A 26,974-nucleotide genomic window follows, 5' to 3' on the forward strand; every position below is an offset into this window, starting at 1 on the left:
GGGGTACAGTGCCCTGTTGGGTAAGAGTTTAGCCCTACTAGTAAAAAGTTTCTAAATCAAGTGGATATGTAGCAAAAATTATTTTCATTCTGACTAACACTGTAACAGTGACAGAAAGCTAGTAAATGTACTAGTGTGTGATATTACAATAACATCGATTGTGTATGAGTCATAACTAACGTTGATCACAAAATATATCAGTCAGTTATAATGGTTAGCAAAATACCATGTCAAATAAAATGGTTTAAGTGAGCAATATCAGTGATAAACTTGAAGTTCATTCTTAACATTATATGTGAAACACAATATTAACCCTAGCACTTCCTACCTGCACTGTCTTTTCCCGGCCTGTAGAATGCAGAGTTGCAAGTTTATTCCTAATTTATTCGTATGTTAAGTCTGTCACCTGCACCAAAGTAAGATGATCAAAATACATTTAACTTGTGTAAATATTATTCTGACAAAACAAATTCATACACGGTCTGTTTTTTGGTTGGCAATCATAGCTTTTCCGCTTGAATTTAATAGAAAAGTCAAAATGGGACAAATTTTTATCATTTCCAAAACAGCTCCATTTCGTAAAATCAGGTCAAGGATGAAAATGGAACAACATGAAACAGAAGAACATTGGTAAGATATATTATGAAAGACAGTTGGTCGTTGCAGGTCGCATTTTTAATTAATTTCGGTTCTTGTGTTCTTTGAAAAAACTTCAAGCCTGCCACAGTCGGTTCATTAACTTTGTTTCCTTTGTCAGACTACATGTATAATTGTTATCAAAATATAATTATAAGCTCTTGACAAGTGACATTGGTAGGTGTATCAGAAAAATTTTCAAACTGATCAGAAAATTATAAAACTTATATCTTCTGAAAAGTAATGCAAAAAACAGACGAATTCTTTTGGAATTTTTAAAATATTCCTACAAGCAACAAAGATATTGAAGTTTTTTAACTGCAAAATTTCACCAAAAGTGTCCACGCTCTTCAGCTAAATACCTGTGACCACTGACCAGCGGTGATCACTCAGCTGTAGCTGCGGCTCAAATTGCTTGTGACCAATTAGGGCAATTAGGGCTGTATGTTAATCTAATGACCCGGAAACAAACCCAAATTGGCGACCGCACAAGCACATGGCTGGGATGGCTTCCATGCAGATCATGTACTATAAATATTGAGCATCAAATAAGTTAACTATACTTCGCATGGTTAAATTTTCACGATTTTTCGACATAATATTGCAAATATCATTAAATTTACTTGGCATGAATTACAAAAATTTCCATGCAGTACTTATCTGAAATTTTAAACATTTTGTCGAGGCAAAACTTTAAAACGTCCTAAAATCAAATTTCTCTAAGACTGCAACACGGGAAAATCACGTGACCGGAATTTACTCTTTGATTTACAGCTTATTTAGTAAATGGTTTGTATTAGTTTATTTACATGTCGGTAAAAGAGAGATTTAAGAAAAGGGATGTCATAGGTGAGCTGTTAGCAGGTCGGTCTCGGTTTTGCACTTCACTGCCCCTGGATAGTTACTACTGTAGCGCCCCTAGCGGATTGTAATATACCTAACATTGGCAAGTGACATATCCAGGGTTTATATTGTGTTATTAACCCTAGGACGATAAATTGTGTGTTAATGCTTTTATTTATTTATTTATTTATTTATTTATTTATTTTTTTTTTTTTTTTTACCTGTACTGTATGTGTTACAAGACATAAAAGAGTGAAGAAAAGTATGGTTTTCTGGTCATACTAGCTAAAATGCGCAATACAGCACAACACCAATTTCATTGCCAAGGGTGAGCTCAGTCCGAAATGTAAAAGATGCATTTACAACCCACAATTATGACCTACTTTCCGTTGGTGAAAACCAAGTAAGTACTAGTAGGCATACCATGTGACTGTATCCCATGGTACTTGGCCAAATTTAACAAATTAATGTGGTGGTGGCTGGAAGAAAAAAACTTAAGCACATAAGAGGGATAAAAAGTAGAGGGGAGCACTACACAAACCTTGGAAGAATAAAAGTAGGATTATACTGGAGAGGACACTGGCATGTCAACGGTTACATGCCTATTCGTCCCCGCACCGATACTCCCCCGCACCGCTACATCCCCACACCAATACTTCCCCGGACCGATACTCCCCCACACCATTGCTTCGATACTGAGGGGGAGTATCGGTGCGGGGGAGTATCGGTGCGGGGAAGTGTCGGTGGGGGGGGGGGGGGAGTACCGGTGCAGGGATCTATCGGTGTGGGGTTGTATCGATGCTCATAAAACAAAAAATTACTTAGGGGGAGTATCGGTGCGGGGGAGTATCAGTGTGGGGGAGTATCGACATGACCCCATGTCAACAGTGTTAAATATGACGTTAAACATTGTGAGACCTTGCACTGAGCTTAGATGAATAACTGACCTAATGTCAAATGATGCAATTCTTACAGTCAGGCTGATGTCACATACCTTACCACTGGCAAGTTGAGGTAACACGGATTGCATTAACTTCTATTTTAAACTTGTCAGACTTCATGAGATTATATCAAACTTCATATTAATCACTTCTGTTGGGGGGGGGGGGAGCATTTCAGTAGAGTCACCCCATCTCCCCATTTCTAAGGCAAAGTGCATGGATGACCAACTGTAAGAATGGCCAAACTGGTTTGATCTGGTGTGGTAGCCCCAGTAGTAGTAGTAGTACATGTAGTTGTAGTAGTAGAAATAGTAGCAGTGAAAAGTGTACACACTTTGAATGAATTGTGCATATGCAGGCCATTTCTGAAGAGGGCCAAGAATAAAAGTGAACATATAAAATGGACAAAAACAATGCTGGAGTCACATTTTTAACAAATAATATTCACATCTATTGGTGATGGTTATTTAAGGTAAACTATTTTAGACACAATTCTGTTATCATCTCAACAACAATATGGCATTTCCCTTGGATTGTCCTTTTGTTCCTTTGAAAAAAATTAATTGTTTAAATGAATTAAAATAATATTTGGTACATTGAAATATTTAATTTGGACAAGGAAATATTATGCAAGAATTTTCTAAACCCTTTACCAGTGGAGGTACATAAAAAGTTGGATCAAAAATTTGAAAAAAAAAAGCTAAGGATTATTCAGAGGCAACAATGATTCAGCATTTGTTAAAAAAAACTTATGAAGATTTCTTTTATCCCCCATTGCCTCATGGAATACCTGGAGAATTTATATTTAAATTTTTACTCCTATGTGATTTTCATATATTAACTCACTATTTTCTGTAGGGTTATATGTTATTTCTGGACACATGGGCTCTTTTTACTGATAGCTATATCTCAGAAACTACATTTCTTTTCAGGCCTCCATCCTATTCCATACTGGATTGCCTTCCGTGGGAAGATGTTCTGTTCAAGAAGGTGTTTCCCAACCTGGCAGTACAGACACTCTTCAGCCTTAGGAGAGTAAGCAAGCAGTTTCATGAGTGTATCACATACTATTTCCAAACCAGTAAATGTCTCAACCTTAGCAGGATTGCAGCCAGATGTAATGGTGTTGCTTTTCAAATCATGACCAATGACAATAGCAACTTACAAGAATTAAACTTAAGAAACTCTAAAGACTGGCTGACTGATGAACTCCTTGTGCCAGTGCTGCAAAGGAACAGCCGACTTTTACTTATAGATATAAGTAACTGTACTCGCTTGACTAATGAGAGTATCCGTATCTTGGCTTTACATTGCCCTAACTTGTGTCGTATCACACTGAGGGAGTGTATATGGTTGAGTGTAGTGGCTGTCACCAACCTGGTTCTACACTGCAGAGGACTAACCCATGTAGATTTGTCTGGATGCTGGAACCTAAATGATGAGGCTGTAGTGACAATGGCAATGTGTTGCCAGCAGTAAGTCATGCTCATTGAATTATTGTTTATATATGTTTATATATGTTCTATTTGTTAATAACTTCATACTTGATACAGCTGCTTTGTTTCAAAGAAAATATTTAACTCTTACATTCATTCAAATTTATGAAATGTGACATTGCAGTTTGAAGTCTCTTTTAATGAACCTTCTTGCCCTTTGCATTTTAGACTGGAATTCCTGTCCATAGCAAAGATCTATGGGGTGACGGATCATGCAATAGCAAATGTAGCTAGCTACTGTAGACGACTGAAGCATTTAAACATGACTGGCTGTTGGAGGGTGACCAATGAGTCTGTGATGTAAGTTTTTGTTAGGTTTTTAACATTTTTAGATGCATGTCAGGGGCGTAACCAGACCTTTAAAAATTGTACGCACAGATTTTGAAAATTCCCAGGTACGATTATATTCCTTGAAAAATACACTAAATTAATGGAGAATAATATCATGGTTGGCACAAAAAATTGTACGCACAGTGCATCCGTGCGTATGCCTGGTTACGCCCCTGCATGTGTTAAGTAAACAAAACACAAGCATCAATGAGTATAACACTCTGTATTAGAAATAATATATATTTTTGATTGTGCAGACACAATTGTACTTCAAGCCATCATCAGTCTTTTAATGTTGCCTTATATTTTTCTTTTCAGTTAGCTTATCTTTTTAGAAGAGACACGTTATGCCTAAATAAACTATATAGCACTCTTTAATTGTTGCACTCACTCACTCACTCACACACACACACACACACACACACACACTGAAAATCTGCACCAATAATCATTTCTTTAATGAAATAAAAGATGTTGAGGCACTACAAAAATGTGGCATCTTTCTTCATTTCAGACTTCTAGCAGAGTATTGCAGGGACCTGAAGGCACTGCAGATAAGAGAATGCAGGGATATTAATGAGCAAAGTTTGTGTAAACTAAGGGAGAAAAATGTGAAAGTGGACATACCTAAGTACCCCTACACTATTGTCTGTCCTCTAACAAGGTCACTGCAAAGACTTAATGTACAAATATGATAGTCATTTAAGTCTGCATTTGACTTGCTCAAAATTGCAATGTTTTCTCCTTTTGGTAATCCTAATTTATGTGAATGTATCAGATAAGTTGCCTACTGTCATTTCTTTCAAATGAGTAATTTTGTTTAAAATATTGTAAATGATTTGTATGTAAATCAGAAGTTTGGTCATATAATATCATCAGGTAAAAATAATATTCATACAAATGAATGTTATATGAATTTAAGAAATTTGATCAGTTTCACCTAACTGATTCTTATAGCTTTCAAACGCATAAATAAGAAATCAAATAAAAATGGGAGGTTATATCATTGTTATTTTGGGGCAACTGTGCCAAACATTTTTTTTTTTTTGAAAAAGCAATGTTATATCTATATATTTGCAACTTGATATGCAAGTTTCAAACAGTAATGGCAGATAATCAAAATTCTCTTCGTTCATGTAAATGGTGGATACTGACCATATTGTGATGCATGTAGAATGTGATGCACGTAGAAAGACATTGCCTTTTAGAGCTCTTGTTTTAAAATGAGTATTCTGCTCAGTGGGAAGGGTTACTTGTGTTCTAGGTGCACTTCTGTTTTGTCTTCTTTTACAAAACTCTATTACAAATACATCTTAATGTTAAATACATATCTTTTTATCAAATACTGGGTTGAAGTAGAGCATTTTTATTTTATCAAACTGTAAACCTTCTTTAATGCCACTTTTTTAACTAAATATTCAATTTCTCCATTTTATCATCAGTATAAGAGCAAGAGATGTTTGTTTCATTATTATTGTGTAAAGTGTTTTAAATCATTTTTTCTCACAGTTAATCAAACCAAGGTATGATATCTGAAATCTCAAGACCTGGGTAATTAACAAAGTGGATATTTTACCGATTCCTACCATGAATTGAATCCAAACCCCTCATAGGTTTAACTTACATGCCGAAATAATTATAAAAACACTGACCATACTAGTAAAATGTTGTATTGTGATATGTAAATAAACATATTTCATTTTAGAATTTCTTGACTGCTTTTAATACCCCACCCCCAAAACAAGTCAATGCAAAAGACCGAATGTGTGCATCACCTCTAACGCAATGTCCGATGATTTTAATCAGAGCATTGCTTTCAAATTCAACTAGCACACTGGAGGGGACCATTAGTGCCCCTCTGCTTGTGTGGTGGGCACTGGTGGAACAGTATAGCCATTTGTATATTACAATTAAAGTGAGGGACCATAAGATAAAAATAGCATTTCAATAAATCCTGGGTCCAAGCTTATGCGAAATCTGACGTTCTGACATATCAAAGTACACATCACTATACTACCGCATAAACGCGTGGATCCAGAATTTTGCTACAGGGCGCTCTCTCTTATTTTCATTCATGCCTGGCGTCCGTGTCCGATACACCACAACTGCATATTTTGTTCTTGACACACTGGCTAACGGACGCGTTCTCAAAATTGCGAAAATGTAAAAAGATCGCAAATATCATATTTTTATTATGATTTTGTTAGGAGGGACAATATGATTATCAAACGGTAGACGAGGGCGATTTTACAGTGTATTTCATAAATAAACGTAGGGTGAAAAGGGGAATAGAAAATTGGTTGGTATTACCTTGCTTTGCTCATAATACTGCAGGTGGTGGGAGAAGAGAGTACCTCAGAAGCTAAGAGAGTTTCGCATGCCCGCTTTGATCCCTACACCACCCCCTTGGCCCGCCATTGCTACTTATATATAAATATTATTATATACTTATATATATATTGCGTAAATAATGAAGTCTAGTGAGCCTGCAAATGTATTCATACCATTTAGTGCTCAATAAACTTATCATTATTATAAAAGGGTTGTTAACTTCATTGAAATAAACGTCAAAAAACGTAACAATAAAACTACCTATGATCTGTTTTGATGTGCACTCATGTTAAATGGTCTGCCGGTCTTCCGTTAAATTGTGTTACAACGGCAGAGACCAAGAAATCGATAAACCCAAGAACTCTTCATGATGTATTCAGATTGTACGCTCAGAATCCGTTAATCAAAGAACGTAAAAGGTTTTGTGACTCGGGGTATGTATGGTGAAAAACATCGCCAACAAAGCGACAGCTTACGTTTCCCAAATCAATTAATATATTGCACCATACTAACACAGTATCAACGTACATCAAGCAGTATACTGTTTCTTTGAGGATCGATACACCTACATTGCATTAAGTGAAGCGTTTGTCAAATGCTGAATAAATCGATGTCGCTGCACTGTCATTTCTGGGATCCGCTTCCAAATCTTGTTTTAAAAACCTACGCCACTAATCTTTTGCCAGTTGCCCATGCCAGGCAACTGTGTCAGATTGTCGACATCACAAAGGGGAGTGGATTTTAGAAACAAAAGCATACATCGAGCCAACACTAATATCTTCTGGTTGAGGTAGATTTCGACTATACACTAAGTTAACCATCAGGTAGGTTTAGATTGGCCTATCTTTCTGGTCGCGAATAGAAAAGTATGGGTGCGCTTAAAAGGTGATGTAAAACTTTGAAAAAATATTGCGTTATATCAGTTTCATATCGTCAGGTACATATACGAGTTGGGTAACTTACTTTACTCTACTCTGATTATTTTAAGTACAGAAAAGAATGCGTAAATGAAAGTGGTTCTTGTTAGATGCAAGGAATTAATCCTATTGCAACAGGTCTGGTAAACTACCTTCACATTTCGTTGAATAATGCTATATTAACTCAACTATTTAAAAAAAATGCTAGACATTAAGCCTAATGGGTTCTATTGTTTGGTGTTCCATATTTTGCAACTGGTTTTGAAAATAACCAAAACAGTTTGAAGAACTGTAGAAATATTAGACAGGATAAGACAGCGTTGGAACTTTATAACTGTGGGATGAGGGATAGGGGCCTTCCATGACACTGTGCATCGTTACTGTTTCACTGAATATTAAACTAATTAAAAGTGAGTTGTACGATCTTTCTATAACATTGCGCAGTTGTAGAGAAAATAAAGGTGGTTGTTTTATTTTGATGTCATTTGATTTACGATAAGTCAAATTTGAGGGGCAGGACCATATCAAATTTAGCAACGGTGCTTTTAACGCTTAACTCAAAGTCTTATGATCTAGGTATCATCCCCGTCAAGCACCCTAGCACTGGTCCAGCTAAAAACCTCTGTTTTGCGTTAAGCATCGGTCTGAAAGGTGTTTAATTTGATGTAGACGTTTCAGGCGTGCTATCATGCAGTGTGCTATCCATTTAAATAATAACGCAAACGTCATATAATCCATCATTCAGCTTTGTTCTAAGCTATTTTATTGCAAATGTATTACTTGAATGATAGGCCTATTAAGCCTTCATTGCTTTCAACAAATGTATTGATAGGGCCTACCACTTTAAAAACAAAAAGTCAAAAACTCAGCCCAACTCGATCCCCTATGAAAATGACAAAAGCAGCTCTTAGTGACTTAATTGGGTCGGAAGTTAAATAAAAAAAGTAATAAGGTACATATAATGTAGTTTCAAGGGGGTTCCGAGATCATTGACACATGCCGCCAGTCACCACCAAGGAGACGCAGTTCACCAGCCACGCTGTCTGGCAGTTAAATAGCATACACAGGTGTGAATTGAGACTGCAATTGACACCTACGGAATCACCACCTGACCATAGAAAAATTATGTGAACATCAGATAAGAGGATGAAATCCATGTGGGAATAAAACAAAACTGCAAACAAACCCCACTTCCATTGATTACTAAGTGGCAAACTACCCTGGACACTGGTCACCGACTGCATGGTGTCCCTAACATCTTTCCAGTATTTATCAGCTGTATTACTCTACTGAGTCCGAAATCAAAAGAGGACAAAAGAAATTGCGCCCTCTTCTTGATATCCTAGATCCACTAGAGTAATTTTAATGTAATTTGATTTGATTTGATCGTAAATTTAAAGCCAGATAAGTACAAAGTACCAAGAATGAATCACCATTTAAGATTGATAACTTACATATTTCATATTTCCCTAACAGGGGGCACTGCAAGCAAGCGCACAAGCTGCTATACCGTAATAATGGAAGGATAATTTCCCACATGAGATCACAACACAATCACCTTCAGATAAATTTGTTTGGGTTTCATATATTTGCTAGGAAAAGGGAGGCCGACGCTTTCCAACCAACACGCTGCAGGCTGTTATAGCTGTGTATTGCAGAAAATACACAGAAGATGGCTGATGTCAACCAACAGAAGCCGAGCGCACCAAAACGGGTACTGAGCGTGCCATACAGAAGACTGTCCGAGGAGGAGGCTCAGCTACCAGCGACTGCATACGGAAACAGACGGTATGCTATTAGGGAAAACTTGAACTATTGAACTGTATATTTTACGTTGAAATACTGCATGTGTGCTAGCGTGTGTAAGTGGCGATTACGTATATTGATATATTGCACAGTTCTATTGTGCGTTTGTCAGTGACATACTCGTACAGTGTTTAGAATGTTTGAAATAAAATTAATTTTTTTGCTCGTTATCCAGGCCATTAATTAAAGCTCTAGGATAACCGTGCCGCTTTAAAATCATATGGAGTACGCTGTAATGCCGACCAGTGGTTATTTTTAACACTGGCCTGTGTATACAGAGATGTGTCTTTTAATATTGTAAAGTCATCACAACCTTGTTCTAACGACCGCTGAACGGACTGGGAAGCAGGAGCGTGGATGCGGAACGGGGGCGAGTGGAGGGGGGGGGGCGTTAAGAAAATAAATTAAGCTTGTTCAGGGGTTTCAGCTTGCATTTTCTTTATTTTCGTCATATTTTATTTTAGTCACGTGCAATTATAACACTGCTGAAATAATAATAATAATAATTGTGGGATAGCGTTTGCTTTACACATGCTTGTTATTGATTTCCCACACTCAATGATTGTTCATCGTTTATATTATCTTACATGACACATATTACGGTTAATAGTATTCCACAGAGACCACGTCTAATATGGCAGCTATTCTTTTCAAGGCACTGGATAATTTATGAGGGTATATGGACTGCAGTAGTTAATTCCTGCAAGATATACTGTAAATAACCCTGTATATAATACTGTGCACATTGAACACATTCACATGACCATGTGTCTTTCAAAGTTTTTTTTTGATGCAAATAAAGTTTGCTTCATTATAAGTTTTTTCAGGTTTGGGGGGGGGGTGGGGGGTGGAGGGGGAAGGGGGAGGTCTTGGTGGATATGATCTGCCAACATTTCTGAATTAAATGTTAAAAACTGGGTTACTGGCCATTTCTCTCCTGCTTGTCCGATTGTTGTGGAAATTACACACATATACATCTGGTACATGCACATGTAACTGACCTTTTTTTGGTGGGTTAGAAGTTATTTTATATATTTTCATTTCATTTAGTGAAACTGGTTCATAAATGCATTGGGCTGTTTCTATCTGACAGCTAGCATGTAGCAAAAAATGGTTATCAGTGTCATATTTCATCCACAATATACCAAAACATTTATATTGACATGAAGTCAGCATGCACTTTGGGGGTTTGTCATGCTAAGACAAGTTGATTATTTATGACCAGTTCTTAGCTGTTCACAAGCTGGGCAAGCACATCATGATCACTTTGGTGCTGATATGGTGCATATTGATTACTTGGTCATCAACTGGAGGTTGTACTTGTCTCGACTCTTGAAGTAATATATGGGTATCTATTCATGTGAAAACCCATATTTCTCAGTTTTTTTTTTTTTTTTGTGATTTCTCAGTTTTTTTTAGGTGTTACATATAATTTTTTTGCACTGCTTTGTTTGTCTATGACTGAGTAATCATTATAGAGAAAGTAATTTTAAATTGAATATGAAAAAAACGGATGAAAAAAAAAAAAAAAAAAAATATATATATATATATATATATATATATATATTGTAGGGCTTCTGTATGAAAGAATGCATGAATATGATAATCGAGTTTACCCTATTTAAATGAGTAAATGAATAAGGCATATCATTTGTTTGTAAATCTGTGTAATTGTGTGTGGAAAAATCACTTTTGTATGAATTTATATTTCAATTTGTATCAGTTTACTTCCAATTCTCCTGTAATTCAATAATATTGAAATCCCTCGAGACATTGCTGCAAGAAGACGTAAATAAATAAGTGAAATTATTAAATGCTTTGAAAGATGACACATGCCTGAGAACCATACAATGTACATGTACATGTACTATAACCCATCTGTTTAGTTACTACTGCATTGTCATCTTCTCGTGGACGGATATAAAGTTCCCTTTCATGATCTTTTATAAGCTATGGCTGCAGGCAAATCACAAGAGAAATTATGTTATTTTAGTGTTTACAGTGCATACATATCAAGGCGTACTGCTTAAGAAAGAAGATAAAATACTACCAGCGAAGAAATGTAATATATTCTTGATATGAAAATAATATAATTTTTGCTGTCTTGGGCTTGGTTCATTCAAAATGAAGAGATCAGTAAATCTAGCCAGGGGTAGAAGTTTTTAGTAATGCCTCTAAAAACAGAAAGTGTGCCAATAAAACAGGTTGATTTAAAGGTGATTAAAGATTTCTAGAGGTTCTTTATTTTTGAACAACTGGGTGAATATAAGGATTCTGGGTATGTTAATAGAAATTATGAAAGAGTTGATAAAATCCTATTTGTAACCATTATGTTAATAAAGCACAATGAACCAAATTGATAATCAAGCAGTTAGTCCATTGTCGTTTAATGGAGTGCATGTGCTAATATTTCATGAAGCTGATTGATGTATGAGATATATAACTTACTCAGTAGTGTCAACATGAGTTTTAGAGCAATGATGATGACTATACTCTTTACTTAGGCTCTATGCATCTACATATTTAAACTCTACATAGCCACATATATGCTGTTCATAACCTGGCAAAAAAAGCAGAAGAATGCTTGTACATTGTAATACTGGGTGTCTGCACTCTTCCAAAAAAAAAAAAATTCATTGAGTGAACACACATATGTTGGCATATCACCTTTACTTTACAAAGACTGACAAAGATATTGTTACAAACATTAATCAGCATTAAATGCAAAAAGATTATAAATTACTAATGTTCAATTGAAACTAATAATAATTCTTCATACCTGATCTATTTTTTATCAGTGCCACACTGAGGGGATCTAAATGATACTGTGCCATTCTCACAAAATGCCATGACCCAAGCAATGCAGGCGTCACACAAAAAAGTAACCATAACAGTAGATATCCAATAGATATGTAAAAGGATTATATATATATATATATATATATATATATATATATATATATATATATATATATATATATATATCAGCCTCTGTATAACTGTCATAAAAGATAATATTCATAAAACCTGCTATAAATCCAATTTCTAAATTGTTGAATGGTTAATGTGCTTAAACATTTTTAGAAAATAAACTTACTCATGTGCACAATTGCATTATTATGAGAGGTCTGGTGCGATTGAGGACCCAGTTATTTTAAAAGTATTACTGGCAAATATAGATTAGACCAAAACCACCAGGTGGCAGTAGTCTCTGCATGTGCACTTCATGGGTATCCACCAACTGTACCTAAAACCATACATACATGTTTATAACAGACCCTAAAGTTTCTTGTCATTAAATCCCTGTACATTAACTTGTGACATTAATCATTGCCTAAACCATGTAAAATACAGTATCATTTCTGTGATTGGAACCCTCAGTATGTTTCCAAATCAGTAAAAGTCAAGGATAACGGATTTTCTGATAAACGACTGCTAATACTGCCTGTGCGTATACATGCTGATTTCCATTGGATTTTCACAAAATAGTCTGCTGATCAAAAGCACTCACAACCAACTGCATTTGATCCAACAATTAACGTTCTCTTTGATGCCAGTATGCTTGTCAATGAAATAAAGCTTTGGTTGCTTAGTTAGCCTTGTTTGGTGAATTATGCATGTACAGTGTACTGTGTATTACAAGTGTGTATAGCTACTCATACATGTACTATTTACTGGTATTAGTACAGTGTGTATATCTAGCATCTGCTGCATGTGCAATGTAAATACTGTACCTCTTATGCCAAGCATATGGAAAATTGTCCTCAATAAATTTTATACTTAGTAGTTTGGATGTAAAATCATCACAACTGAAAAGAAAAAGTGTCTGATCAGGTGGCATTCTACCAGTATAGGTAAACATGTAATTCATATTTATATAATTGGAATAACTACGTATGCTGATTACAAATGCATATTCCTAAATATAGGTTATGTTTTTTTAAAATTGTTATTAATATAACAGTTAAAAAAAGATAAGCATGATAATTGCATAATACTTTGATTATATACACAGTGTGTGTGCGTGTGCATGCTTGTGTGTGTTCATGCATGCATGCCTGTGTGTGTGTGTGTGTGTGAGGCAAAAACAAACTACTAGTAAATCAAAAAAGATGAGATGCCTGAGTTGATTGCTTCTTGCTCTTGAAAATTTTTAAATAGCTGTCCATACTTCGTCAAATATCAACTATTTTTAAATCCATGGCTATGGAGAATAATTCAAAACACTTCGGAAATTAAAAACTTAAAACTTAATATTATCTGGCTATATTCTGGAAATTTCCCTGATCTACTTATATTTTTAGTTCTGGTGAGATATTGGTTTCTGCATATCAAGGCAGGGAATATTTGAAGTAATTAAGGCATGCATGGTGGAAGCCATGATCGAAGCATTAATTCAATGGCACAAATGAATATCAAGATCCCGTATATAACCCGCACATGTAGATGCGCTTTCTAATGACTTCCTCAGAAACAAAGGCCATCTGTGTCTGTTAATTCCTGTGTGGAATCCATAGAGTACAACATAGCTAGAATCGAGACAGTGCTCTCTTTAGATATTGTGGGTTTCTAAGAAATAATGAGTATTAAAGTACATTATAGTCAATACCTAAAATGCTTCAAACCTATATTTTGTGTGGAAGGAAAGTCACGAAAAAAATTAAGAGCTTTTTTGTCTCTACAAAGAGTAAACTGTGAGGAGACAGCTCAGTGAAGCATACAAAATTTTTTTTGCGATGAATTAATGAAGTCTTACAAAAAACTTTCATCAGCTGGGGCAGTAGTTTTTGAGATATGGCCAGCATAATCTTATCTTTTGAGGTTCTGCCATATATGTGTGTGTGTGTGTGTTTGAATGGCATCTATTACTTAAGGGGACGCATGTGTGGGAAATGGAGTTGTATTATCAGCTGCTGACTTTACAGTTGCAGTACTTCATTCTTGGTCTGCTGTTATTTACTTGAAGCCTGTGACATGTCATGTATGATAAAGTTTATCCACAGGTAAATATGCATTTAAAAAGTTGTTGATTGATTTTCATATGTTAGCCATCAATTCTTTCTTCGTTAACTTGCAATTAAACACAGTTTAAGGAAAGAAACACGGATGAGTTTCAGGCAGGCATAGTGCACCATAATGGCCTAGAGGGGCAGAGTACAATACTAGTATTATTTTTTTCTTGTTTTCTTTCTTTTTTCTGTAAAATCATTTTTACTCCAGCATGGCATTGGGTAATCGTAAACAATTGTCAATAGATGACTGTGTATTGATGAAGACGCTATAGCTAGTAATGGACTGACAGTGTATGTATTGATCATCAAGATGTATAAAGATAAAAAACATGTTAGTAGATGCAGGTGCTAGGTCATTCCTTGTATCTAAAACCATTTTAATGCCTTTTGTTTATCAGAGGATCCAGTTTTAGCATATGTGAAACACTAAGAAGTTCCAATTAATTAAATTTGGTGCAGTCAGCTGAACTAAATTATTGACTAATCAAGAACTATGAAATCAATAGAGCCAACAAAAGACTTGACATGCTATGCTGGATTTAGACAGTAAATAGGATTTTTCAGGAGGGGACAGATGAAAACATCCATTGGGATTTAACAGTCTTTACCCATGAAAGATATCACATGCTTATTTTCCCTAATATCCTTGATGATGTGATTTCAGAAGTAGTTGGGATGGGAGGTGATTTAAACATAGCATGCAGCAGTCACACTTTCCCCTTTTTTATTTGTAATCATCACCCCAAAATTAGACCAAATGTGCCAGTTAATGCCCCTTGTGTGATCAGATGACAAACAGCTGTAAGAAAGATATATCATGTAACAGTATATAAATGTGTTAAAACAAGGGTTGGTCGTGCAACAGGTTAATTCATCACTGTATTTTCAGCCCTGCCTGTAAAGCAAAGATTGACATGTAATGCAACTGTTTGATTTAACAGTTAACAGGTCATTGGGAAACTGTTCCAAATGTCACTTGTAATCTTTCCCTATGCTAGCAAGTCAATAGACCAAGTAACTGTTACACATCTTACTTTTTGATATGGCCCCCCCCTCCCTCATACCAGCAGCAGTACTGGGGTTTATTTCTTTTATTTTCATCTGGAGGACTGGGTGAACCGGGCACCCTGTTTTCTACTTTATATGTGGTGATAGAATCCCTAGAGACAGAAAAGACAGCACTGTGGACTGTAGAATGGAGAAACAGCAAAAACATCCTAGATCTAGCACTAAAAAGATTGTGAGTCATCTGAGCAAGTCCAGAGATATTGATACTTTTGCTATTCTTTGCAGCGTTCAAGAAATTGATGGGAATTTCTTTGAGAACTTTGCAGCTCTGTCATGGAAACAAGAGAATCATAGGTTGCGCACAGCACATGAGGTAAGTGTTTTATTGCCTTTCTTGTTTACCTATTTTTATTTGCTTTGAGTTTTTTCTTTTAAATAGGAGATGGGCAAGGTGTGTACATGTAGTATTTGCTTGGGTTATATCAATAGTGATACAGGCAAAACAGATTGCCATTAGACATGGTGGGTGCATAAGTGTCTGGATGTTGAATTTTAACTGTTCTTCACTGAAACAAAAAGCAGTTACTGAACACATTTTAAAAAAAAGATTTTATATGATATATTAAAGAGCTAAGGTTGTCAGCTGCCTGTCAAAACCTACTGATGTACATTAACCATGAGAGTGACGAGACACTAGTGTTAAATTATTGCATTTCAAATTAAACTTTTTTAGTTTTAAATTAATCTCCATGGAAAATATTATCTGGACCACCAGCTTGGAGTAGGGGGAGGGCAAGTTTGATCCAGAAGAAATTTGTACATGTTTACAAAGTCCTGATAAGAAAAAATGTTTGATTTATGTAAATTTAATTTAGCAGAGTCAACCTTAAAAGCTCAAGACAGTTTGATAACAGTTTATTTAAGCATACTTTACTCATTTATCATGTCATGCTTACTCACAGACCTTTATACACATTAGTCCCTACAAAAATGGAAACTTAAAGGGCCATGAAAAAAAATTGGCAACACATTGCTGGAAGGATTGTCCTATATATATATATATATATATATATATATATATATATATATATATATATATATTCTTTTCAAAACAATAAGAAAATTATAGGACAATAGGAAAATAATCATAAATAGTTTGCTTACATACCTGTAATTAGGTATGTCACAGACACAGTATACAAACATCAACTCCAAATCTGTCAAAAAACTCCAAATTCCAATTTTAAAGGGATAATTAACAAGTGATTGAATGAGTTTCATATTTCAAAATAAAAACATTTTAAACAACCCATAGAAATAAAAGAAACTCCATTTTACCCCAAAACAGGGGTTATTGAAATTATTATAATGGAATCTGTGCTTGCCATCAGACCACATACGGACCTTCATAGATGGCTATACCAGTACCTCCTTAATTATCTCACAAGAGATTATTACTAAAAACAAAACTTTTTAGAATAAAACATGGACTTACGTTGAATGTCAGAATGGATTCATTAACCAATGGTTAGTATGGGAAAAATGTTGATTACCCCTGGAAAATGTTGTTTTTTTTTCATAACAAACAGTTGTTATCTCTTTAAGGTAAAAAAAGTGCTGAAAGCTATTTCCTATATCTAGCTATCATGTAAAATAATAATAATTATATAATCTGTGTATCCCAACTGTGTATGATATGGCATCAGTTTCCATCACCCTTTATGTTTTATGATTATTCATACCAATAAAATACCCACACACAGGCTTTACATTCATGAAGATGCTCAAACAAGCATGCCTATTTTAAATGTAAATTTACATGTACTGTGTGCATGGATGCACATGCAGATAAATAACAGCAAGTACATTCATGCACACACATGCACACGTACACACACACACACACACACACTTTACAAAATCTGTACTTAAATTTCAATGTCTTTTATTTGTTTCTGTTTGTTACAGTTGCAAAGTTTAGAAAAGGGCAAGGTAATAGTCTGCATTTTTGTTTTGATTTTGATTTGCTTTATACATCTTTAGATTTTTACATCTTTAGAATCCCTTTATGTCTCACTAACATCAATGCTCCTGCAGCAAAAGGTAATCTCTCCTGTAGAGCTTTAGGGACCATTCCCAGACATTGTACTAACTGTGGATCGATCTCCAAGGGGATTCTCGCTAAATTGCAATCAACTTCAGCAGCTTATATGTCTGTCAGACCTACTGAAGCTGCTAGGGGGTAATTAATTATCGTTTAGCAGGTTCAGTAGACGTGCCATCTACTAGTAAGCTGAAAGCAATTTAGCGTGAAACCCCTTGGAGATGGATTGATCCTGTTAGGCATGGGAACCCAGTCTTAGAATGCATAAACTGCTTGCTGTAATTTTCCCTAGTAGCATGTACATGTCTAATGCCACTGCCCATGTGTTGGCTCCTCAGTATGAGATCAGTACGCCATAATCTTAACTAAATGCTATTGATTAAATGCATGTTAGATTTATTGCTGGTTATTGGGTCAGTCATTCTGGCCATTTGTGTGATTTTGCCTATAAGAATGATTATATGTAGAATGATCTAGCTGGTGTTTACCAAAGCCAATAGGGGTACTGTACAGTAGTGATACATGACATGGTAACATATGGACAGTCTTTCTTGGGTTATACTAGCTCACTTTTGGCATAGATATGTAGTGTACACCTCAGTGATACCTAAACTTATTGTATTAAACTCTGTGCACAGTTTATTTATTAGTAAGCCTCGATCAATGCAAATGTGACACTGATACATCTAGAATTATACCCCCCCCCCCTCAATTTTTAAACACATTTTGAAACAATATGTATATGAGGCGTAGGCAAAGGGCATTGTATCTTTCCTTTTCCAGTTTGCTGAATCTGCCATTTTGATTTGAAAAAGGGAGAGGAAGCCAGGCATTTGCCTCCTCTGGATCTACTAATCTATAAACAAAGTGCTGGAAGACTGAAAATAAGTACTGCATTTCGATCTCCATTTGGAATAAACATTTAGTTAGAAGGTCACAAACTTCCACTGGAGACTTGTGTACTATTAGCTACATTGTACCTAAACTGTCATCAATTTGAAATGTCACAATTAGTCGTGGCAAATTTAGACCCTGTTTCTGTTCCAGTTATGGTCTGTGTGTCAAATTCTGTTGATAGTAATATATTATTGTTACCATCTGATTTCTGCAGGCCTGGGATGTAAATGTTTTCAATTCAGTGGTTACAAGGTTTTGGTGTTGAAAGGCAATCAGCTAGCTTGGCTTCAATTATATGACCATATATATATATATATATATATCATGAATGTGCTAAAGATGAGTCAATACCTCGGAGCATGATGCATCCTTGGCTGAAAGTTACGTGTAGGGCCCACGGACCCAACTTGGTCCCTTTTGGGTTGTTCCAGTAGGATTTTCGTAAATGAACTAACTAGCAGGTGGTGGTAGTGTACCCTCTGCAAGGGCCGCAGAGAAATTTTTTCATTATATATTTCTTCTGGCCAATTCTGTGCACATTTGTCTACTTTTTAGTGCCCAGAATGATGTCCAGTAAGAATTTTGCACCAAATTTAGAAATGATGTTATGGCCTATGGCCATCTGATAGAGAGCTATAGTAGCAGTAGCCTGGCCCTAGTTGAGCTTCACAATATATTGTATGGGATATTCAAGGGATTCTTGCGGAAGTCATTATACACTGTAGGTTTTCATTGGAATTTGCTTTGAACATACCAGTTACTGTATCAGAATTATCTTCTTATTTTCTCCAGGCTATTGTCATTATGGTGAACATACACAGTTAATGATTCGATGGTCTTTCAAAAGCCCATGTTATTAGATCATGTCCAGAGTTCATTTTGAACTATAAGACATCTGACTTGGGAAGTTGCTATGACATGGCTGTTTGTTCTTACACTAGCTTGATACTGCTGGGTAGGTGGTGAAGTTAGTTCAGAACAGCTCCAGGTACATATATAGCCTTATATTATGCTTAACCAAAAAGGTTACTTATTTAAAACATTTCTGAATTGTTTTAATCGCTGTCAACTTGGAAAACTATGCTTTATAACCCATCAAATTTTTGTTTCACTGTAAACAACCTTGTTAGCATCATTAATATTTTAGGTATTCTTATGGCTTGATTGGCTCATGGGGACACCAAACATTTAGATTTTTTATAAGAGATTCTTATGAGAAATTTGAAAAACTTTTTCACCATAGTGAAAATTTTTTGTAAGATATTTTGTGATTTCTATAGTAAGATAGGTGTTTAATTTATAGGGTCATTAAAAGGAAACTGTTCTTTGTGTGATTAAGATTGATTAATTGGCATTTATGGCCCACTGAGTACTTTGCATGGTGAAAAGGCAGTAATTACTTGACCATATTGATTCATCACCTTCTCAAACATTTACTCACTTCTTTGCTTTAGATGATTTAATATTTTCATTGAAATATCAATTTTTGTTAGATAATATTTTCTGTTGTTTGACGTGATGATGTTTAATAAGCCAGAAATAACATTGCATGACATATTTTCTTTATGTCTCAAAGACACAGTTTGTATCATAGTCAAGGTGGAAATCTAGGCAGATTTTGAATTGGTTTGGGTGAGAACTCAAAGGGAATCATGTCTTGGTAGATTTTCAATTTGTGAGAATTACTACTTCATACACTCTTCCACTGCTTTCTTAGTTTTGTTTTTTAATTACATTATACAACAGTTCCAAAATATACCAACATGTATGACCAAACAGGTACCAATTAACCTGCTGCACTATTTGGGGTCTCAAAGAAAATTGAAATCAAAGTAAATCTTTTCTTGTCATCTAATCAAGACCACATGGACCTGCATAAATGGTTATATTGGGTCCGTGTATGGGGGGGGGGGGAGGGGGCAAAGTGATTTCCAGTTCATTTTCTGACGAAATGGAAATCACTTTGCCCCGCCATACACGGACAATATTGGTACCTCTGTAACAATCTCTTAAGAGGTTATTGCAATAAAACAAACTTTTTAGAAAAAACATTGTTAACTTTGAATGTCGGAATGGATTCATTAGCCATTGGTAAGTATGGGAAGATCAGCATTTATGTGCACCAGAAAAACCCATCTGTGGCCAAAACAACCATTTTTTATCCCTTTAATCTCATAACGAATGGAGAAGTACTTTAAGTATTTCTTGAAATTGTCAGTCGATTGTTTAATTTTAAATTAAAAATATACTGATAGACACAATGTTCCAATTTCAATGTTGATTAGGTGAAACCATTTCCACTGCCTTCTCCCCATCCTCCAAGTGGGCAAAATTTGAAATCTGTCTGGATTTCAGTCTCAACTATGATGATGTGCCTTCATGGATAAGTGATCTCTAAATATGTGGTACATGTACTGTCACAGCTTGTCCTGTATTTGAATTGGCTTCTCAATGCATCCCATTCACACAGCGTGACTGTAGATTTATTTAAACATCATATTCACTCCACATTTAATGTGCATGTATAGACAACAAAGCTGAGATGTACATGGCATATATTGTGCAAATATTTATGTATATATATGTAGTCTAGCATTGACTGCATAAGTCTGTTGTAGTCAAGTTTGTGAGAAGAGATAAATAGTTTGCATATTGTGGTAACTTATATATTCACCCTCCATGAACACTAAAGGAGCTCACATGACTACAAGTTTACATCACATTGTATTTTATTTGAAGTTCAAAACTATATGCTGTAGTTCAAAGCTATGTACTTTTTATCCACATGTTGCTGCAGATGGACAAATATCCTAGGTTTCTGCTGTGCAAGTCTTACAAATTATTTTGCTATTATTCCTGATTTGTGGGAGCGGCCAACTGTATAATTAAAGCTTGCCACTTGCCAATCTCTAGTAACAATACAGCATGGATGGGGAGGTGTGATCTATAGTATAATGTATAAAAAAAATAGATCTTCCTATTAATAATGCCTTGGGTCTTTGAAGAGGGTGGTCTTTGACTGCGATTTCAGAATGCCAAAAGCTGCAAGAATTTAGAAAATTCCTCTGTAAGAGTGTATATAGAGAATAATGCAATTTCAATTTTTGCACACCACCTTTTTTTCCTTTTATTATCAAATCCACCATTACAAAGATAAAACAGTACAATGAACTCTACCAGTTAATAAACTGGAATAGTGATATGCAATGGGGCACAGCCAACCTCAAGGTCTAGGTTGACCCTTCATTTACAATTAAAGATACTCATAGGTTGACCCCTCTATTCTTAGTATAACCCTCTTCTGTTGGTAGTCTGATGAAACCAGAGTCAGCAAACATACTTCATCTATTCTCCTTAGTTAATAGCATATATCATGATGCTCAACAGAAGATTATTGCTATTACTTCAGGGTTGGTCCATTTTTCACAAGAATTAGTTCAGTATTGATTCTTATTTATATGTTGGTTGGTGATCTTGTATCTACAGAATGCCAAAGCTAATGAAGCAGACCATCCTCCACCATGTGAGACCAGTGTGGTACCACACCCCAAATCACACAAGTTATCAAGAAAAGAGGTGATTCATTTGTGATCAACTTGTTAGTGCTATAGTGGGTAAAAGGTATATATATTCATAGAAGTACTTCTATGATGTAATATACAGGTATTTTTTAAAAAAAGCAAAAAAGTAAGTCTTATGTAAAATTAGTTGAAAAGATTAAACGGAATATTTTTGTGTGTAGAAAAAAGCTTAGCTTTTTAAGTAATTGACATTATGTATTAATTTTTTCCTTATTATTTTTGTCTATCCTATAAAACATTATTCATTTCCCTTTATGGCCTTAATACTTCAGGCAAATTCTTTCATTGTCCAATGTTGTCCAAACTGGTACAACAACAATAATATGGCAGGAAAAAAGCAGCTCCAAAGGCATAATGAATGTAACTTCAACACTCAAAAAAATTTAAAAAGACCATGATCATTGTAATTGTTAAAACAGTGCTGATTAGTTTACGCACAACATTATTGCCATTCCCTACATGCAAATGAGGGATTTTTTCTTTCTTTTTAGTTTGAGCTGCTGTACATTGAAGTATTGTACACAATCAAGCATAAAATTGGTACTACCAGTGGTGGCCATTCCCCATACATCCATGATTTATACCAGTATGCTCAGGAGTCATTCAGAGTAGGCCCAGAAGACCATGCCCGTCTGCTGGCTAAGGCCTCTGAGGAAAAGGTAAATACATTGCACGTATTGGATAATTATATGGACAGACACTATGTCTGGATATACAGCCATCACTAGCATCTGTTGTTTTTATTGCTGTCACTGTGAATTTGGCCTTAATCATTTTATTCATAAACACCATAAAAGGATGAACATGTTACTTATTATTCTCAAACTTGAGGATTGATTCACAGGACTAAAATACAGCTCATGTTTGATAATTTATTAAGTTTTGAAGATTTTCATTTTTTAACTTATTGGCAATTTCAGGTTGTGACTTTGAATTCCCTTGGCATTGAAACCCTGTATTGGTATCATTTTCTGAATGTCTGCATAGCATTAGTACATATTGGAAGTAATTATGCCATTGATCGATATGAAATATTTCATCAAAATTGACTAAAATCTTTTATTTGCGTACTTTCATCATCAAATTGATTGTTTATCATTTTAAGGCTGCTATTATGCCTTTGCCTCTATCAGTATTATTATAAATATATCTGTCCATTTGAAAGCTTTGCTGCCTTGTTTTGTTTATGCAATTATTTAGGTGATAAATTATATTTGCAGTTAGCAGGAAAAGTCTGAAAGTGGGAAAGTTCCTCCCCATTTGTGACATGTATTTTTCATTTGTAGCCAGTGTTTAAATGGAGACAGTTTTTAACAAAGTCATATCATATCCCATCTGTGTGAAATAACAAAATTTGAAGAATGCATCATGACATTGTAACAACTAGGCATTGGCACAATTTTAATGCCTTAATAAGTTACCTGGTGTGCTAGTAATACCCAATTTATCATACCTCCCCAGAAAGTGTCCCTTAAGAAAGATGGCTATTGATTTGTTGCTTGATCTTTATGCCTGAGCTTGTTTACATTTCCCATTTGTACAACAATGTCAGCTGTATCGTGCATCTAAGCATTCTGGACATCTTGTGTATAGTAATTTGTAATTCCATGTTTGACTTATAGCTATGCATGTCATTTTTGCGTGAATAATTCATTTAGATTGATTTTGGCCCAATCTTCATTTTCAGCCTCCTATAGTGATACTGAATGTGACAGTGGTAGAAGCCAAGGGTCTGGAAGCTAAAGATGCAGATGGTGAGGATAATGTCAATAATAATAAAACATTAATTTCAGCTTCATAAGGTAACACACCATTTATGCTTCATATCAGGGCTCCCCAACTACCTATAGCTACTCTATTCCATTATGAGAATTAGCACTGTTTCCACATTATTACACCCCGGTCTTAGAATATTCCCCACAACCCATTGATAAATCCCATAACAGTACCAATGAGCCTCAGTGTCTATTCACCAGTATTTAATGGTAAGGCTAGGAGGCAGTAATGTCAGTAATGTTCATCATTGTGTGTGGTAGTTTAAATTGGGGGCCCTGAAATATCCTATATCTTTAATTACATAACATAGCCCATTGAAGAACCATGCAATCTTATATGAAGCTACTGAGAGTGACATCTTATTTTTTCAACACCATGAAACACAATAAAGGACGAAATTTTTCTCAAACCCATTTGTTTTATTTGATAGGGACAAGTTTAAGTTTACCCTAGTTTTAACATATCACAAGCCCAGACCTGCTATGTACCTTTTATGTATGTGATGGAACTGCTTCATAAGAATTAGGCAACACTCCACAATCTCCACTTGGTGTGTGTTGCAATAATAATGTGATTGTACAGGTAGCTGCAGATCTGAATGCCTGTTTCTGACTGCATGAGGTAGTAAGGATATATGGCATCAACTCCAAGGGCTAGGTTAATACATGTACATGTAGGCATGTTGAGGGGAGGGGGATTCATACAAACATCCCTTTTGACTAGGGATGAGTCCACTCTGAATCAACAGGAGCATCTCAATAGTCTGAAGGCTCATTATATTAGTCCAAAGGTTCATTGGTCCGAAAAAATGGTAACATATCCATCATTTTTTTTAATCAAGGGTTCATTGGTGTGAAGGTTTTATAGTGAAGATTGGGACCAATAAACTTTTGGATTATTGAACCTTGGGAGTATTGCTATGGCCCTAAATCAAGAATTTTATGAATACACAGGTTTTGTTGTGAAAAGGTCCACTGGTCAAAAAAAAAAAAAAAACATGAAGTTGCTTGTTACAGATCAAGGTCTTAAAAAATAGGGCCTGGCAACTCATTAAAATGAAAACCTAAATGTACGTATAGATCAGCATGATGCTGGGATTTCAGTTTGCTGATAGTGTAGCGGAAGAGGACTCATCATTTCTATGTTTTCTTTTGAGATTCTTGGGTGGTCTTGTTTATTATTTATATTTGACTTCAATTTCCAGGCTTTAGTGATCCTTACTGTATGTTGGGAATCATCCCAGGTAGTCGTCTCTCTGGAGCAGCCAATGCCAAGGACGAGGGATTTTCTTCAGATGAGGAGAAACATCACAAAAAGAAAAATCCCTTACAGAAGTTCTCTGAAAGTCTTAGAAAAAAACATGGCAGCAATAAAGCAGACAAAAAGGAGAAATTACCTGCTAAATATATTCAAGCAACCACTGTGAAGAATAATACACTTAATCCAGTGTGGAATGAAAAATTCAGATTGTAAGTATATTTTTGTTTTCGATATTTGCATTATATTATAATAGCTTGTTCATGCTGGTTGTTTCTTGTAATTGGTTTCAACAGTTCTTCTTAAGGTCTGTGAAGTAGAAATTAAATTAAAGTGGTGATTTGGTAATGTATTATTCTGAGATTTAAATACCAAATGTGAAGGCTAATTTTGCAAAAAAAAGTTTGGATGATACTTCAGTGTGTCCCACTGCCTAAAACCTTTAGTCCTCTATTATTAGTCCACTTTATTTCTACCAAATAAATTTAAGAGATCTCTGATGCAGTGCAAATGGATGTGCTATCTTTTCCATGGGATATGAACAGATTTAAAAGTTTTATAGAGAGATCCTTATTTATGTGTAGATAACAAAAAAGAATAATGTGTAATTTATTTTTTTAATTGATTGGTAGTGCTATAAAACATGATATCTTTGTATTTTCAGTGATCTAGAAGATGTCAACAGCGACAAGCTTCATATTGATATTTGGTAAATTGAATATTAAATCAGATAGATCTTGATGGGGAAACAGCCCTACGAAGCAAATTACATAATTGATAACGTCTGTACTTAGGGTAGAAACAATAATTACAATATAGTTAACTAAATTTTCTGTAGACATAAGAGTTTGTAGTGGACTGACCACATTATTGTAAATGCTGTTTGAAGTGTTTGCTGGAAGTCCAAAGACCATGGAAATTTCATGCACATGATCACCATTTAATGTAGATGTGGTTAACATGTGTAATGTGTGGTACATCAGTAAAGAAATTGCCATGGAATTAGCATTTTATTCATTGCCTTTTATCACTCTTTATGGTCTAGATCTAGATAACTGTATATTACATCACATTGAATCAGTGAGATTTTTTTTTGACATATTTGAGATTGCATTTTTTCTGTAGAAAAAAAGAAAACTAATATCAAGATTCATTTTTCATATTTTAAGGGACCACGATGATGAATCTTCAGTGTTTGAGGCAGCAAAAAAATTGAATGAAGTATCTGGCTTTAAAGGTTTTAGTCGTTTCTTCAAGCAGATTGCCCAGTCTGCCAGGGCAGGGAGTTCTGGAAATGTGGATGACTTCTTGGGATGCATATCAACCAGTCTGCATGTGAGTGACACTGTCAGTTAGGATACCCTCAATGTGGACAAAGTTTGAAAATGAAAATGTATAGGGCATGGGCTGTTAAAGAGAAAGAAATTTCTGAGCTGCTACAAATGCTATTCACATAAGTTTTGTAAAATGTACTTAGGGCTTACATTAGGAAGTGGGTACTTTAAGTTCAACCCAATACACATGCATGAACATCCCCCCTCCCTCCCACAAGTTCAAAAATTTAGCAAGTTTAAAAATTATCCCTCACTGACGCAGTGGGCTAGATAACAGAGATGGACCCTGCAATCTTGACCACTTTGTATTCAACCAGTTTTCAAGCAGCATACAATACATATATTTCTTACTATAAATAATATACAGTACTGTGGATTTTTTAATGCAATATAATTTTTGTAGGACATTCCATCCACTGGCATAGACAAGTGGTTTTCCCTGCAAGGAAGGAAGGCCAAACGCACAGTCCAGGGGCAGATACGACTGAAATTTCACCTTGCCACGCGAGAAGATCGTGGCATTCCTGAGGAAGATAACTGGACAGACGTGCGACAACATGAAGATCTGATGGCAATTTTTATTGAACATGAAATTCAGAAATGTGATGTAAGTCCAGTTTTTAATATACTATATACAGACAAGATGCAAGAAAACTTATGAGCCATATGTTTTTTACTAGCCCTATTATCTTTGAAAATAGTAAG

The 26,974-nt window shown here is 35.3% G+C and overlaps 2 protein-coding genes across 9 annotated transcripts in view; both read left to right on the plus strand.

The window, feature by feature from the left end:
* Positions 1-532: 532 nt before the first annotated feature.
* On the plus strand, positions 533-5,953 carry LOC106154523 (uncharacterized). The gene is made up of 4 exons (XM_013528893.2): positions 533-630; positions 3,353-3,895; positions 4,085-4,216; positions 4,761-5,953. Exons 1-4 carry the CDS (start codon positions 539-541, stop codon positions 4,939-4,941), a joined length of 948 nt encoding a protein of 315 aa, XP_013384347.2. The 5' UTR covers positions 533-538; the 3' UTR covers positions 4,942-5,953.
* A 1,241-nt stretch (positions 5,954-7,194) lies between these two features.
* Positions 7,195-26,974, plus strand: part of LOC106156775 (BAI1-associated protein 3) — a 43,292-nt gene continuing 23,512 nt past the window's right edge. For 4 of the 8 annotated variants that reach the window (XM_013532196.3, XM_087003197.1, XM_087003199.1 and 1 more), the window contains exons 1-10: positions 8,980-9,282; positions 15,606-15,693; positions 17,289-17,312; positions 21,808-21,897; positions 22,394-22,561; positions 23,590-23,656; positions 24,883-25,147; positions 25,600-25,644; positions 26,105-26,270; positions 26,673-26,876. In XM_013532196.3, the coding sequence (XP_013387650.2) occupies positions 9,167-9,282; positions 15,606-15,693; positions 17,289-17,312; positions 21,808-21,897; positions 22,394-22,561; positions 23,590-23,656; positions 24,883-25,147; positions 25,600-25,644; positions 26,105-26,270; positions 26,673-26,876 (1,233 nt within the window). In that variant the 5' untranslated portion in view covers positions 8,980-9,166. Of the gene's footprint in view, positions 7,402-8,979; positions 9,283-14,061; positions 14,304-15,605; positions 15,694-17,288; positions 17,313-21,807; positions 21,898-22,393; positions 22,562-23,589; positions 23,657-24,882; positions 25,148-25,599; positions 25,645-26,104; positions 26,271-26,672; positions 26,877-26,974 lie in introns of those variants that run through there. The other 4 variants (XM_013532197.3, XM_087003201.1, XM_087003198.1 and 1 more) reach the window with 4 other exon arrangements.

Source organism: Lingula anatina, chromosome 2 (assembly GCF_051362555.1).
Source record: "Lingula anatina isolate TDL-2025a chromosome 2, LinAna3.0, whole genome shotgun sequence".
Classification (NCBI taxonomy): domain Eukaryota; kingdom Metazoa; phylum Brachiopoda; class Lingulata; order Lingulida; family Lingulidae; genus Lingula; species Lingula anatina.